Here is a 17341-nt window from a genome sequence, read left to right as displayed (position 1 = left end):
TCAGGCCGCACAGGCCTGGGGCATGTAGGGCCTTGGGACTAGAGAAGAGGTTTCAGCTGTCACCCTAGCCCATCTCTCTGTCTGCCCATCCATCTGTCCCCACCCTGACTGATGAGGGAACAGTGGAAATGGCATTACAGGCGGGTCAGAAAAACGTAGTCAGAAGAGAGAGGTGTCAGAGAAGATACAAGCTGGAAGCAGGCCAGGCTGCAGGCTTAGGGAGAGATCCAGGCTCCTTGAGAACCAGGAGTCAGCTCAGAAAAACATCAGGGGCTAGCTGAGAGATGCACAGCAGGTCCACGGTGGTGTTGGGACAGATGCTGAGGGCCCAGGCGTGAGCGTGAGAGATGAACGCCCCCCTCCTTGTCCTGCTTGGCCCTTGGCTGTAAACACTCAGAGAACAAGTTCCGTTTCCCGGGAAATATTTATCTCAGGCCGTGTGGGGAGCGTGTGTGTTGGCCTCCTCGTGTCCTTCCTGCAGGTTGGCCCGGGCAAGAGGTGAGGGGCCTTGGCAGCCATAAGGGACAATCTGTAGGGCCACAGGAAAAGCCAGGAAGGAGGGGGTGTACCCTGAAGTCCCTGATTGGAGCCTGAGTCAGAACCATGCTGGCCTGGGAGGGAGGAACCTGTTTTTTCTAAATTCCACAGAGTGACCTCTGCTCTCTCATCCTGTCTTCGTCCTGTCAGTCCTGGCTCCACCAGGTTCCCGTCTCTAAGACATTTTGCTCCTGTCTGGTTCCCAGTTCCCCAACTCTAAGCCTTTTCTTTCTCATCCTTCATATTTCCCAGCTCTCAGAGGCTTCCTTAGCGGTGACTTCCTCTGGGACAGCTTTTCCAACTCTCTGACCTCCTGACCCTTTGCCATCCACCCTCCTTCTCCTTTCTCTGTTAGGCTTCCAGACTGAGGCCCTGCTGCTCTTGTCCAAAGTCGGTCAGACAATGTTTGTCGTAGACTGCCAGGAGTCTCACTAGGAAGCAGGGGCTGGGCCCTTGATCAATGGGCAAGGCCCAGTGAGTATCTCCTGTGGCCCTCTCATGGGACCAGCCCAAGCCCAGGCACTTCAAGAATTTGAGTATATTGAGAGGAGACCATGAAAAACCCCATGAGCCCATACAGAATCGGCAGGGAGGCAGAGGAGCCCAGAGTTCTTGCTGACTGGCTTCAGGCTGTATGTCCCAGACAGGGCCCGGCCCGACTGGACCCTGACAACAGGAAACCCCTGAAGGAACAGGCATCAGCTGAGGCCTCTGGGCACAACAACAGGAAAAGGTGTTGACATGAGGCAGCAGCTCTGTGACTACGCTCAGCAAAGGGGTGGGTGTGGGTGCTGCTGCGGTTGACACTGATTGTGGGACAATGGGTGTTCTATAGGGTGTGTGACATCGGGCTTGTGACACGTGATGTGAAGTGTGTGATAGTCATCTTGGGATACTGCGTGGAGAGTGAGTGAGCCACTCAATATGTGACCTCGTTGTGTGACACTCAGATACTAAGTGTGTGAGACATAGTGTGTGACTCTGAGGTCAATGATGGGTACATAGCAGGTATGATGTCATGAGAATCAGATACATAAACCTGGGGAAGTGACACCGTATGGTAACAGGTGTGTTCCTGAGCTGGTGGCTCGCCTGTCTTGACACTGAACTGTGAGACCCAGTGTGTGCCCCAAGGACATGATACAGTGCAGCTGAGTGTGTGAACAAGGATGTGATAGGAAGTGACATGGAGTGTGTGACAGTGGTTATGACGCACACAGCCCTCAGCCTGACCCTGCACACGTGATGCGGAATGGTCACGACAAAGTGAAATGTGGACACACAATGCTGAGTATGACAGTGTTGTAGGAAGACGGCCATGGCTTGAGGCAGGGGAGTACCACAGTACAAAAGACAGTGGGAAAGATGGCTCTGCGTGCTGAGCATGGCATGGTGAGTTGAGTGGCATGGCGGGGAGGTAGGCAGGCCTGCTGGAGGCTCCTGAGAAGTGAACGAGCCTTTGCGAGGGTTGGGAGGTTGAAATGATTGGAACTGTTGATGAGAGAAAGCGAGAAAGAGGGAAGAGACTGGGCCGTCTTGTGGGCAGAAGAGGCTCTAAGAACCACTCACATGGGCAGGAAGAGAGCGTGGCTGCGAAGGTGCTTGCCCAGGACCGGGCTCTGCATTTGATCCTCCCACGTTAAAAAAATAAAAAGGGCCGTGTACAACAGCCTGCACTTGTAATCCTAGTCCTGGGAGGCAGAGACAGGAGAAACCCTGGGGCTTGCAGACCAGACTGCCAGGCTGAATGAGGGCCACGTTCAGTGAGAGAGCCTGTCGACAAAGCTAATGTGGGGGGTGGATGATGAAGACACCTGGGATTAACCTCTGGCTTCTATGCACACACACACACACACACACACACACACACACACACACACACACACACCAGTGACAAGTGGGGCTAGACGCCAGGGCAACATGGTGATCTGGAAGCAGACATGAGCAGTGACCCACACAGCTGTGCAGAGGAGGGATGGGTTGCTAGATGGAGGGCAGGGTCAAGGACGAGGAACCTCTTTTTATCGTGGAACATTTTATTTTATTCTATTTTATCGAGACAGGGTCTCATTATGTAGCCCTGGGTGGCCTGGAACTCACTATGTAGACCAGGCTGGCCACAAACTCACATAGATCCACCTGTCTCTGCCTCCCGAGTGCTGGGATTAACTGTATTCATCACTACACCTGGCTCCAAATAAAAATACTTTAAGCACAATAACACCACAAAGAGGAATACAACAAACTGCCCTATCACCCAGATTCAACAGCTGTCTAGATTTGGTCAGGAGTAGTTCACATTTGGTCACATGTAGTTCACATTTGGTCAGGTGTAGTTCACATTTGGTCACATGTAGTTCACATTTGGTCATGTGTAGTTCACATTTGGTTACGTGTAGTTCACATTTGGTCAGGTGTAGTTCATATTTGGTCAGGTGTAGTTCACATTTGGTCAGGTGTAGTTCACATTTGGTCATGTGTAGTTCACATTTGGTCAGGTGTAGTTCATATTTGGTCAGGTGTAGTTCACATTTGGTCAGGTGTAGTTCACATTTGGTTATGTGTAGTTCACATTTGGTCAGGTGTAGTTCACATTTGGTCAGGTGTAGTTCATATTTGGTCAGGTGTAGTTCACATTTGGTCACGTGTAGTTCACATTTGGTCAGGTGTAGTTCACACTTGGTCAGGTGTAGTTCACATTTGGTCACATGTAGTTCACATTTGGTCATGTGTAGTTCACATTTGGTCACCTGTAGTTCACATTTGGTCACCTGTAGTTCACATTTGGTCACCTGTAGTTCACATTTGGTCAGGTGTAGTTCACATTTGGTCAGGTGTAGTTCACATTTGGTCATGTGTAGTTTATACTTAGTCACATTAACTGTGTAGTTTCTTTTCACTTTTGTTTTCAATTTTCTTTGCTTAAGTTGGGAAACTATTCCGTTGTGGTAAAATATACACAGCAGCATTTTCTGTCCTCCTCCCACCTGCCCCCTACCCCTGCCCCCCCACTCCTTGCTCCTGTTCCACTGCTCTCTCCCTCCCCCATCCCTACTCCCCCCCACTCCTTCATCTTTAGGGACCTCGTATAATTGGAATCATGCAGTATTTGTCTTTTGAGGACTGGCTTCTTATGTCACTGAACATACTGTCCTAGGGGTTCATCCGTGTGGTAGCATGTGGCAGGGCTTTCCTCCTCTCCTGGCCAAGTGATATTCCAGTGTACTTAGTTTTGCTTATCTGTCCATTCGTGGTCACGCATGTCAGCTGCACTGTTTACCTGTGGTGGATATTGTGCCGACAGACATGGATGTATAAAGATCTCTTCAAGGCCCTGCTCTCACCGATCTTGGGTATATATTGATAATTACTCTTGCTGGACCATATGGTAATAAGCTACATCAATTTTCATGTTTTTCTTTCTTTCCTTTTTTTTTTAGTTTCTTAAAAAACTACTTTTTATTTAGTGTGTGTGCATGTGTACAATTGCTTGTGTGTGTGTGTGTGTGTGTATACCATGGCACGAATGTGGAGGTAGTCAGTTCTCTCCTCTGCTGTGTGGATGCCAGGAGTGAAATTCAGGGTTGGTGACACACGCACCTTTACCACCAAGTCATTGGGCAGGCCTGTTTGTTTGGAGACAGTGTTTTGCCATGTACCCCAGAATGGCCTTGAACTCATGATCTTCTTGCCTCTGCCATGGAGTCCTGGAGTCACAGGTGTGCACCAGCATGCTTGGCTGTGTTACTGTTTGCTGTAGACGTGGCCACACTGTCTACTCTCACCACAGTGTAGAAGAGTTCCCTCTCTCCACACCCTAGCCAGCCCTTGCTGTTTTCTGGATTTCGTGGACAATAGCCTTCCTAATGGCTGTGACATGGCCTCTCGCTGTGGTTTTGATTTTCTTTTCTAAATGGTTAGAGATGTTGAACGTCTTTCCACATGGCCATTTGTGTATCTTCTCTGAGAAAATGTCTACTCCAGTCCTTTGTTCACACTTTAGATTGGATTGTTTGCTTTCTGTTGCTGCTGGGCCATAGGAGTTCTTTATACATAAAACCTTCATTAGACTCAAGCTTTGCGAGTGTTTCCCCCTCATTCTCTGGGTCATTTTGCTGAAATATTTTTATTTTATTTCATTTCACTTAGCAGGTAAGTTCCGTATGGCATTTTCTTAAGTTAGTATTGACTCCCCTTACCCTACCCTTCCACTTCCTTATCTCCTTGATCCTCTCATCCCCTCTTAAATCCTTCTACCCAGCATTCCACCTGCTACTTTCAAGTCGCTTTTATCCCTTTACTTATTTATTTTGGAGGCTGAGAGGTGCTGGGTGGCATCAATATGAGAGTGTGGCATAGAACCAGCCTGGAAGCTTCACCTGGGGCTGCAAAAGGGTGAGACAGTGGCCCGATGTGATGTGTGGTACCGAGAATGTGAGATACCCTGAGTGAAGGTGATAGCAATGAATCACTGTGTGACAGTCACTGTGGACACTGGAGCGACCCTGTGTCACCGAGTATGTGGGACCTGCTAGGAGAAGGTGACGGTGACTGTGTCCTTGTGTGCTATCTTAGTGTGACAGGGAGCATGACACTGTAGGGGTGGGAGGGACTGAAGATATTTTGTGAGTTACTTGCTGACCGTGAGAGGGAGGATGAACATTGTAGCATAGACAAGAGAAATTCTCAACTGGGCTAGAAATGATGTCTCCGAGCTGGTGTGAAGAGTCCTTCATGCTCTCTACACTCAGGGAGGATTGCCTCACCCTAGTCGAAGACTTCTGAGGCTGATCAAGCCGACCAAGAGCAGTGCTCTAGGCTCTGACTGAAGCTCATCATTTTATTCATTAAGCCTCAGTTTCCTCAAGGACCACAGAAGGCTGTTGGTGGAATTCTAGGAAGCAGTCCCCCAGGCTGGGTGAGGGTTCTGTCTCTTGAGGTACTTCCCCCTCAACCCTGGAACTCCAGGCATCTGGCTGACAGGAGCACCCATGAGCACACCTGTGAGAGATGTGCTCTCACGCCCTCAAGCCCTCTTTCCTCTCCCTGTTCACTTCCTCCTGTCCCTGGCTCAGCCTTGTGGTGATATCCCTACTTGTTCCTGCATTCCTTCCTCCCAGCCTCCTGCTGTACTCACCGGCCCATCAGCCTCCAGCGCAGGTTCTTAAGGCCTCATTCAATTAAGACCGATGCAATCTGCTCATGGCAAAAAAACAAAACAAAACCCAACAACCCATAATTTGGTTAATCACACCAGTAGGGGATCTGGGCTTGATGGGAAAGTGGGGAAGGGTAGCAGGCTGAGGACATAGGTCTCCACTGCCTGTCCCCAGACTCTAACCACTCCCTTAGGCTCTTTTAGGAGCCAATGGGGTCCAAAGCTTGGGTCACCCCAAACCCCGCTAGAGGCCCCCGTTTTCCCTGGTTGAATCCCCACCTGACTCCAGGCCTATTTCCTAGTGCAACCAAGAGTCGGGTTGGGGGGCGGGTCTCAGAGCCCCCAGATTGGGTTAGCTGAGCCCAGCATCTCAGCCATAGTCTGTGTTCCTCATGGCTCCTGTAGGATAGTCTCCTGAGCCTTGGAGAGGGAGGGTCAAGGGGGTAGAGTCTTAGAAGTCAGAAAGGGGTAGGTTGTCCTGTACGCCTCATCTGAAATGTGACATTCTAGTTCCAGAGTCCCAGTCCCTCTAGTCTCAGGAGGGAGGACAGGAAGGGACTTACCATTGCTTGTTATCTACAAGGTCTCTTAACCTGCATATTATCTCTTGGCCAAGGACTCCAGAGCAGCTGAATGACACTGAAACTGGGCCTTCTCTCTACCCCGAGACTTGCATCTCATGGCAGAAGGCTAGGGTCACTTCTTTCTCAACTTTCCCAAAGATGGTCCCAGGTACCTGCAGTCAGCTTAGGCAAAACATGGCTGATTCTCGCTCTGGGGAAGGTACTATTTGCACAACAGACCACTGAGACTGGGTTAGATTTCTTGAATGATTTGTTGAATATGTGTGGCATGTGCTGGAGCAGAGAGGTGGGTCCTGATCTCAGGAAGGTGGATGTGCATGGCGAAAAGAATCTGACTGGAGATGCCAACACTCAACTACAGACTTGTTTGGTCATTCAGACACAAGACCAGCCACCAAGGCCATTCATGATCTCCCAGACAGTCACACACTCACTGCACACACCAGACTCATGTCAGCCTCAATGACCACCTGGACACAGGTGATAAAGGCCATCCATAAATACAGATGGCCACATGGGTACAGAAGATTTATAGATACATGCACTCTACTCCTCCACAGGCTTCCATGGAAGTACGGACCACATACTTTCACACAGATGTTTCTCTCTCATGACCCAAGGGACATATTCAGCTATGGTCATGTGATGGTCCTTAGGGACACACCATTATGGATGGCATGTGCTTAGGTCACCAGTAAAGTGAGAGCTCCCAGCTCCCCACAGAGTGAGAAAAAAAAAAGGCCAATTCTGATGAATGTACCCAGTTTCGCAATGAGAAAAGCCTCTCAAGTGCTATTAAAAATTTCCTTTGCAAAATAAAATTTGTTTTGAATCACACAGAAGGTCTGAGGTTCTGGGAGGAGGGCATTTTCTCTCAGAGATCCCTGGGTCATAATTACCCAGCCCTGGTGTGTGTGGAACTGTACGAGCATGTGTGTGCATGAGTACATGCATGTCCTGGTTCCAGCTCCCAGGCCCTGAAGATATTAGAAGGGAGAGTGGGAGAAATTCTGCAGAATCCGGATGTTTGTTCTCTGGCTTCTGGGTCCTCCAAAGGCAAATAAATAGCTTTGGATGCCAGCCTGCCTGCCGGGTGGGGCTGGTGAGTGCGTGAAGAGCCTGCTTCTGTCCCTGGAGCCCTACCAGCTGGGCTCCTGTGCATCAATGTGCAGTGACGGAGGTCCTGGCCAGTTTCTGCTGTGCCTCTCTCTGGGGACTGATTCTTGCAGCTGAAAAATGGAGGTAGGGAGAAGGTGAGACTGGATGAGCTTCTCTTGGAGGCTAAGATAGACAGTGAAACTTGGGACCTAGTACAAGTGAGGAGATGTGGCGGGGGGGGGGGGGGGCAACAAGAGTACAGAATCAAGACACTGGGCCTCAGAGCCTACAAGGTCTCCCTACCAACACTCCGATTCAATGGAGGATGAGCTAGGTCCCTGGGGCCTAGTTCCTGCCCCACTATATACGGGGGAGCAGGGGGAGAGGAAGGGATGAGAGCCAGGGAATGGGGCTGGGGCTCCTGGAGGACCAGACCAGGGCTGGGCCTGAAAGGACAGAAGAGAAGAGAGGATGCTGGGGTGCAGCAAATTGGGGAACCAAGATGCCAGTGGGGGAGGGGTAAAGAGGGTCGTGGGTAGAAGACAACTGTTGAGCTGAGGCCCGAGTTTGAAGAGACTGAGAAAGAACTCAAATGACAGTGTCCTCTGATCCCTTGGCCCCTCTGGAGGTGGCCACAGGAACTTTGCCAACAGCTCCTCACAGCCTAGGAACTCAGAGCCCATGGGGATCTGAGGAGCCAGGGTCATTCCACAGGGGGGTACTCGTGGGTCACACTTATGATTTAGGAGAGCACTGCACAGGGTCGGGGAGCCCAGAGAGGAACACATCCCAAAGGCAGGGGCATGCCTGAGATGAACCCTGTCCAGATGATTCCTCACCCCAGCCCCCAGTAAAGAAGGGCTATTTTTAGGAATAATAAAAGTGCTCACACATTCCAGCAGGGGCAGGGAGAGGGAGAGGAGGGGCAGGAGCCAGCACAGAGTGTGTGGGGGTGGGGGAGGGACCTCTCCTCCCCCAGTTCTCTGGTTATGCCTTCAAGGGTTTCCCTAGGAGGATGGGGTCATCCCTGGCTGGTCCTGCCCCTCCAGTCCTGTCTCCAAGGTCCCCTCCTAGCTCTCACGTGTTTCCCTGTTTCTGAATTGGTCTCTGTCCCTATCTCTCTCATACCCCCATTCTCCTGGGACTTGGGGAACAGCTGGGATGGGCTAAGTTGTGAGGATGAAGCCAAATACAGTCACAGGAGGAAGTGGTGTGAGGCTGTGGGGTCGACAGACACCAGAGAGACACAGCAAGACAGGCAGACACAGAGATCCCTGGGGAGGTACTGGGATGGCTGGAGACAGAGTCAGGACCAACCCCTAGGCAGATACCATGGGGCAGCCAGTTCTCTGCCTGGTCCCAGAAGAGCCCAACATTAGACCCCTGGTCAGCCTTTCCTTCCTTCCTTCTGCAGGCCATTCATCACCCTAGGTCAAGCCAGTGCTCCTTAGCATTTATCATCTGTTGTGGGCACAGCAGGGAAGAGGAAGGTGGAAGAGTGGAGACGAGAGACTCCACCCAGGCCTAGAGAGACACCCAGTCCCATTCCACATTGGAGAGGTGGCCAGTCTATCCCTTGGCCAAAGCAGGACTTGAAAGGCCCAAAGCCACAAGAGAGAGGGGCCTGCCCATGTCTCTAGGGGAGAACCTGACTAGTCTTTTTGTCTCCTTTGGACTTCCATACACCCCATACCAAACTGTGGATCCAATGCCAGGACACCTGAGCCCTATAGACTCTGGTCCCATAGGGATTCCCAGAGGGGCTAGGGTGGGGACAAGTGTCTGTATGTAGGAAAACTTCCTAGAACAGGTGATACTTGCTTTTACTGGGGGGCTTCTGATGCCCTGGCCTCAGGCTTTTTCCCACCCCCAGACAATCCTGAAGAGCAGAAGGTCTCCTGACTTGCCAAGATACCTTGTAAATGCTGTCAAAAGTTGTCAGTGAAAAGCATCCTCTTATTCCATAGGCTCTTCCTCTAGGACTCTCATCGTGCCAGACTCGGGACCCAGAGACCTCTACTGCCTCCCTGCCTGGGGCCTCCAGTAGAACTGGGGGCCACCTTTCTGTTCAGGGGTGCACAGGCCTCCAGACATTTCTAGGCTCTTGTTGGGGGCTAGCTGATGCTAAGAGTTACATGGGAGAGTGTCAAGGTAATGACCACTGTGCTGTGAAGGGAGCATCTACTATGTTGTAGGGTCCCAGGTAAGAGGACCCCCCCTCCCTTATTTATCCTATCATTCTTCTGGCCATCATTTCCTTTGACACATGTCTCTTTCTGACACTGGTCCAGCTAGGCACTCAGCATCCCTTTCTCCCGATTGGGTCATTATGTCTGATGTTGGGAGGCTTCTGGACTTGCTGTGTCAAGTTTTTAACCTACCTTTGAGGGCATGTGAGGGACTCATGGAACCAAGAGTCAGAGGTCAGCCAGCCCACCGAGGCCTTTTTTCAGGGCACCGATGCCTTCGGGTGTGCCTTCGTTCTTGTACGCCCGGGGGGACAGTGTACTCAGTTTCCTTGCTGCCTAGATAACTCCCCAGGCACAACTCTGAGTCACCAGATGCTTACACTGGCCTCCATTGAATGTCCCACTGTGCTCAATTCAGCCCTCATGGTCACGGAGACAGGAAGCCAAGATGACTGAGCGGTAGTGGTGAGGAGATTATGGTGATGTACTCCGGAGCTGTGCTGTGCTGGTGAGAAACCGGAGGGCTATGGGGACAGAGTGGGCCTACTGTGTGGAGGAGGAAGCTGAAGGTGGGGAGAGTGGGGAGAAACCAGGGCCTGACCTATACCAACATGATCTTGTATCTTCCGGGCAGGACCATCACCTCCTCCCCAAACTCAGCTCTTGCCTCTCTCCTCTTCCCGTGTTAGCTACTCCCTTATCCCTCTCATTCAGACTGGAGAGCGAGTCAGACTGGGAGAATTACAGCCCCTGCCTTCCCTCCCAACTGCTTCCCTCTTTCTAACACCACACCTTGCCCTGGAGGGCTCTAAAGAGGCCGGGGACAGTGGTAGGACCTGGGTTAGAAGTTCAGCCTGGCTGAGACAGAGTGGGAGGCCGGGGGCGGGGACTGGCTATGGGTGTGGGATGAGACAAGTGCCTCCCTCAGTGAGTGGAGATTCCCTCGGGAGGCGCCAGGACAGGCGCAGGTGTATTCTACAGTGCACGTGTCTCCAGTGTGGCTCCGAGGCTGGAGACGCGGCCCTGTCGGAGTAACAACTGAAGCCAGAGTCTACGAAGGGCGGTGGGCCTGGAGAAGAGGGCCTGGCAGGGTGGTGGGCCGTGGAGAAGAGGGCCTGGCAGGGCGGTGGGCCTGGAGAAGAGGGCCTGGCAGGGCGGTGGGCCTGGAGAAGAGGGCCTGGCAGGGCGGTGGGCCTGGAGAAGAGGGCCTGGCAGGGCGGTGGGCCTGGAGAAGAGGGCCTGGCAGGGCGGTGGGCCTGGAGAAGAGGGCCTGGCAGGGCGGTGGGCCTGGAGAAGAGGGCCTGGCAGGGCGGTGGGCCTGGAGAAGAGGGCCTGGCAGGGCGGTGGGCCTGGAGAAGAGGGCCTGGCAGGGCGGTGGGCCTGGAGAAGAGGGCCTGGCAGGATGGTGGGCCTGGAGAAGAGGGCCTGGCAGGGCGGTGGGCCTGGAGAAGAGGGCCTGGCAGGGCGGTGGGGCTGGAGAAGAGGGCACAGTAGGGTGGTGGAAAGGAGGAAAGGGAGGAGGGAGAGGAGGGAGGACCTTCCTGTAGTGCTAGGCTCTTTAGTTGCAGGTGACTCCTTTCATGTGACCTTGTGACCTTCTGTCACCAACTCAGCTCTGGCCGCAGCACACGCTCCCTTTCTCACTCCTCTGTCTCCGCTCCGTGGGGATCTTTCTTGTGGAGCCTCTTCACGTTGGGGTAGCATTCACCTGTCATCTGCACTGCCCTCTCTGGAGCAAAGACCCACCTCCCCTCCATCCTGCTCCTTAGCCCCTGCCTCTAAAGAGGCGTGAGTGAAGGCAGCTAGCTCTCAGGACAGCAGCAGCCTCTAGGAATGGGGGCTGGGGGTGGTGATGCGAATTCTTGGACCTCTTCCCAGACCAGCTGAGTCAGAAACTCTGGGGGTAGGGCCAGCACTCTGTATTTCAACAGCCCTCTAGGTGACACTGGGACATGCCAAAGTTGGGGAACCACTGAGGGACACCTGCAACTCCCATCAGTGCCTGAGAGAGCTCCCTTCCCTCCCCGTAGCTAGAGTCACTCAAGGGCACTGACATCTGAGCTAGCCCACCTGTCACCTGAGTTGGCCAACGTCACCTAGCCTTCTTCCTTTCTTCTGCCTCTGGCCCAGCTCAGCCTTGCTGTGGGGAGGTCTGCGGATGCAAGCGTTAGCACACAGGTAGCTCTTGTTATATTCCAGGCCCCAGGTTTGCTGGAGGCAGCTCTTTGGGCAGATGGCAGGCGTGGGTGGATTGGGAGGGAAAGGAGCCACCTTGTCCTGCTTCCTGTTTCCTGCCTTGGTGGCTGGGCAGCTGTGAGGAGCCAAAGAGGAGACCTGGGGTGCTGGGCTTGGGTTTGGGGCTTCCTTACTCTGAGTTCCAAGGAGTCCTCCTGGGAAGTTCTACTACGTGCTCTACCTGGGCCGTGGCGCTGGCCAGTGACAGCCATGTGCTGGACATGGAGATGGATATACTCCCCTACTCTCCTGGAAGGGTTAGGAAGTGTGTGTATTGCTCACCAGAACAGGAGGCCAGACACAAAGTGAGCAGGCGCTGTCTGCTCCAGACTTCTGACTTTCCCCACCTTGGCCACTTTCTGGAGCTCCCGTTCATGGCTGTAATTCTTTTGTCAAGTGCTCCCCCCCCCTCTCTAGATGAATTCTTGGAGATCTGGGGGAGGAGTAGGCAGGGGAGACAGGAGTGGTGGGGGCGGGGAGTGTGCAGGGAAGAGAAGGAGAGTGGGTGGAGAAGCCATCCAGGAGAAAGAGCCAGGATGTGGAGGTGGAAATGATGTGACAAGACAGGAGAGCAGCATGTGACAGATGGACATCGACTAGGGAATGATGGAGAGAGGCAGAGAGACACTCAGAGGGACCAGGAGAGCCTGGCCCAGAGGGAAGGAAAGAAACAGACAGGCAGAGGAGCTCCAGCGTCCTGGGGAACCTCCCTTTGGACATCCCCTAACTGCAGGCCAGGAGGAGACCCAGAGCCAGCAAGATTAGATCAATCAGCGGAGATGGCCCTGGGGTACAGCTCTAGAATTTGATATTACCACTTTCTCGGGGGGGGGGGGGGAGTCCAGCTGCCAGGCTGTGAGGAAGCAGTTGGAGGGCTTGTGGAGGTGAGAAAAGACATGGAGGGTTATGGAGATGAAGTAAGAGACCATCTTAAGTCAGCGACCCTTGACTCAAGGCCATCTGTCTCTGTGGGTGGCCACAAAGGGGAGAAGACCAAGGTTTCTGGTTTCACATAATCTTGGGCTTTACGGAGGAGTTACAGACAATTCAGTCTGGACCCTCTGCTCTCCCCAAATGTGCACAAATGCTGGGTCAGGCCCACGTTTCAGGAAACTAGCAACCTCCCTGGTTTCAGAGAACCGTGGTTCCCACAGCCTCCCCTTTCTTGGTACCTAGAGAAAGAGCAGGACTTGGGATGGCGCTGTCTGCGGTGCTGAAGGCAGGCAGGCCACAGCAGCAGGTGGAGAAGAGCAGGTAAGGGGCTGCAGAGAGCAAAGGCTCTGTTCATCCTCCCACGACCGTCCACAAACTACCACCCACCATCCACCCATCTCCTGACCCCTCCACCTACCTGCCTTCCACCCATTTTCCCATCTTGTCACCCCATTTGTCCTCTCACCCACCTATTTCCCATTGACCTACCTGTCTACCCACCTATCTCCCATCTAACCACTCTACTCATCCATCACTGATTTTCTCATCACTCACCTGCCCATCTACTTATGCATCCACCATCTCCCCATTTTTCCGTGTAATCATCAGTTTACACATCCATCAACCCATTTCCCCACCCACTCACCCATCTACCCATCCATCCATCTGTCCATCCATCCACCCACTCACCTGTTTTTCTAGCCACTCACCCACTCACCTATTTCCTAACCACTCATTTACCCATCCATCCACCCCATTTATCCACCCATCCACCATTCACCTATTTTTCAGCCTACCCACTCACCCTCATCAAGTTAAACCATAAAACCACAGAACTAGATGCAGCAGAGTGGAAAGACCCATTTACGTTAAGAAGGAAACCAAGACTCAGAAGAGGAAAGGGGTGTGTTCAAGGCCACAGGGAACTTCTGTCGTCAATCTGGGACAGGACTGGAAACCACTGCTCTTGTCTGTACACCACAGGTTCTCCCCTGGGGTCTGGAAAATTGCCTGGTTATTATGCTGATATTTACCCTGGTGTTTGTTCACAAAAGCTGCAAGGACAGGAAATGTGACTGCCTCCACCCACCCTGAGGCAGGGCTCTTGTGTGTGTGTGTGTGTGTGTGTGTGTGTGTGTGTGTGTGTGTGTGTATTTCTCTGTGTGTGCATATATGAGGTATCTACATGCAGGTGCAGGCTAAGGTGTATACATTGCAGCATGTATACATGGCACATGGGGGCATGTGGGCAGATATGGCCATGTTTTTCCCTTTCTCTTCTTTAGAGAGTCCTGGGGTGCTAACCCTGTTTGAGGCTGGCTCCCCACTGTGCCTCCATTTCAACAATTGCCCCATTTCCCATTCACAGCTGCTCCCTCCCCCAAGGCTGCAGCTCTGTCCTCGGAGCCCAGGCTGGCTCTGAACTTGACTTCCCCTCCCCCAACTGGTGCAGTGGAGGTTAAGTTACTCTCAAACGGGGGGGGGGGGGGATTCACCGGTGCAACTGGCATTTGAGCAAGCTGTGAAGGCCTCTCTGAGTGCCAGGCCTGAAGTGGCCCATTTCCCTCAGTGCTTCCTGCATCCAACACCCCACTCCAGGGAGGTCAGACTTCAAAGCAGATGGAGAGATGGCTGACAGGCCTAGAGCTTCACCTCCACTAGTCTGCACCCTACTTACTCAGCCAAGGATGGAGAAACTCTCCTCACTTGGGCCCCAACTCTCCCCAAGTTTTCTTACCTCACCTACCCCCAAACTGCCATTGTCCTGCCCTTGGCCTAAAAAGTCACAGAAAACTGATCAATCAGAATAAAGGCCAGACAAGAACAGCCAATTGGAGTAAAGGACAGCCCAAGGTGTTCACCAATCAAAGCAAAGGGCAGGTTGAGGAGCTGGCCAATCAGAACAAAGGACAGTTTGATTTCTCTAAGCCCCTGGGGTGTGAGATGGGGGTTGGGTGCTAAGTATGCTTAGCATACTTAGGTGTGGGAGATCAGGAGGTTTGGGTGACCCCTGACCTAACACAGATGGTCATTGTTTCTCTTTTAACCTCAGTTTCCCCATCTCTTAAATGGGGAGACAGCTATTTGCAGCCTGTGGTTTTCTCTTGCATGTAAGGCCGGCTCCATTGCTTTGGCTGCACTTCTTTGCCTCCCTAGCACACACTGGCAGCTATCACCAAAGTCAGGCCCTCTCTGACCTCATTTCAGTGATCCTCCTGCCTCCAGGAAGGAATAGGTCTACACGGACACCACCACCTGGATTCCTGTACTCGAAGCCCCAGTTTGGAGAGTGTGGGTCAAGAAAAAAAAATTTTTTTGAGATTTGTCTGGGTATGAGATCTTCCTTCTGTGGTCTTCAGCCTGTGACAATACGTTGTGAGCAGGTGATGGGGCGGCGGGGTGTGTGTGTGTGTGTGTGTGTGTGTGTGTGTGTGTGTGTCTGGTCTGTGCTACATGAGGAAGCAGCTGTTCCCAAGAGAACCTAGAAGGGTCTGACATCATCATGCTGGGTGTCTTCAAGGATGGAGGGGTTCTATGGAAGGACAGCACTAAGGCTGTGCAAGCTGTGCCCGAGGGTCACAAGCAAGCAGAATTAGGGATCGTGTTGTTTAGGATCAACTGCCTCCAGTGTCCAAGAGTGGATAGACATCAACCCATGACCAAGACGTCGTATACCCTTGACAGTGGCAGAGGTCAAAGCGAGGCCTGGGCAGGGAAAGCAGTGCCTGCTTGTCCCTCCCACTGGGAAAACAGAGTGTGTGTGTGTGTGTGTGTGTGTGTGTGTGTGTGTGTGTGTGTGTGTGGCCGTAGCCAAGGAGACTTGGCAGTGGCATTCGGAGCTGACACCTGGAGGGACCCCAGGCTTCATTCACACACACACACACACACACACACACACACACACACACACACACACACCCCGCTCAGGACTACCCTCTGTAGCCTTTCCGTCAGGCAGCATTTGGCTCATTCTTGACCACTCTTGGGGGTGGGAAGCCAGTGCTCCCCTTCATCTGATGGTCTCAGTCTCTGCAGTGTGGCTGTGCTGGGAAGAGGGCCTGTGTCCCGCTGGATGGTGCCAGCTTCCCGTGAAATCCTTTGGGTCCCCTGACCATTCAGTGACCGCAGAGTTCACTCGCCCACTCTAGGGTGTCTGAGGATGTGACGGTTTGAGGCAAAAGCTTTAGGCTGAACCTCCCTGGCTATCCAGTCTTAGCCACATGCTGGGTTCGGATTCTAACCCCCACCTGGACGGGGTCATCTTGTTTGGATAAATCTCATCTTGTTCTTATCTGGAACACGAGGAGTTGAGGGTGGTTTAGCCACATTACAGAAGTGAGGAATTGGCACCTCCCCATTTGGGCTAACAACTTCCTATGAATAAACTCAGGTATTTCAGCATTTTCATTTTTATCAGCCATGTGCAAACCATGGGGTCCACCAAGACCCTCAACATGGCATCATTTTCCCAGGAATGGGGCTGAAGCAAGCCGTGCCTCCATGGTTACTCACTCACTGCTCCACATTTACTCACTCTGCTTTCCGAACAGACCTACAGGGAAGACATCGGGAAGGACTTCCAAGGTTTGGGGAGAGGGCACAGCTGAGTGGATGGTGTGAGTCACCATTCTGCCTTGGCCTTGCTCCCCAATTCCGTTACCTTCCTCTTTGATCTCCTGTGGTTCTGGCCAAGTTAATGGAGCGAGAAGAGACCTTTGTTGTCTCAGTTCCTGCTCTCCAAGGACGAGGCCTGTTCCTGGGAGGCGGGGGCGATCAAGGCTGACTTTGCTTCTCCCCTGCTCGCGGTGGCCTAACTCTATCATGCTTACCTTTTGTGCTCAGCCACCTCCAACTCTCATGCTTGCTGCTGTCAGCCCAGCCCTAACCCAGCTGAAACTGGGATACACACGGCCATAGTGCCTCCGACATCCAGATGCCAGAGTTATCCCTTTCCTAAGGACAGGAAACCCGTGTGGACTCCAGGCTTGCCTTCATAACGCACTGAGAGGCCTTAGCTAGGCCTCTGGTCCATCTCCAAGCTTCAGTTTCCCCATATGCAAGGTGAGGGGACTTGGACAGTCTATGGCCTTAGTACTGCTAGAGTCTGATGCTTAAGTGTCTAAGTCTTGGGCTCATCTCACAGTCCCTGGGCCCAGGACTCGGCCTGGGCCACCAGGCAGAATGACCCATGCTCTTTCTTCTCTTCCAGGATGCTTTGCTGAGCCTGGGCGCCGTTATCGACATCGCTGGCCTGCGTCAGGCTGCCAAGGATGCTCTCTCAGCTGTACTCCCCAGAGTGGTAGGTGTCCACCCTTCACATCGCCTTCCTGTCCTCCCCTTCAGCCTTTGTTTAGCTCTGAGCTGCACCTCACCCTGCACAGACCCTCATTTGGGTTTGGGTGTCTGTGTAGCAGGAGAGGTTGAGGATAGACATGAAGAAGAATTTCCTGGATATCAGGTCTTGGCAGTCCTAGAAGATTCACCCTTATGTGTGGACCTAGGATTGGATTGAAGCAGGAGGCTGGGCAGTTGGCAGTCTTTAAGCTTCTCTCTGTCTCATCATAACACCAAGAATGGGATGGTAGGTCGGGGGGGCAACCATGGTC

The 17341-nt window shown here is 52.7% G+C and overlaps 1 protein-coding gene across 1 annotated transcript in view; it reads left to right on the top strand.

Moving 5' to 3' along the window:
* Positions 1-17341, top strand: part of Pde2a (phosphodiesterase 2A) — a 63433-nt gene that overhangs the window by 14154 nt on the left and 31938 nt on the right. The window contains exon 3 of the mRNA XM_059270266.1: positions 16945-17034. Within this exon, the coding sequence (XP_059126249.1) occupies positions 16945-17034 (90 nt within the window). The remainder of the gene's footprint in view (positions 1-16944; positions 17035-17341) is intronic.

The sequence above is a fragment of the Peromyscus eremicus genome, chromosome 1 (assembly GCF_949786415.1).
Source record: "Peromyscus eremicus chromosome 1, PerEre_H2_v1, whole genome shotgun sequence".
NCBI classification, from domain to species: Eukaryota; Metazoa; Chordata; class Mammalia; order Rodentia; family Cricetidae; genus Peromyscus; species Peromyscus eremicus.
This window is presented reverse-complemented; position numbering and strand designations above follow the sequence as displayed.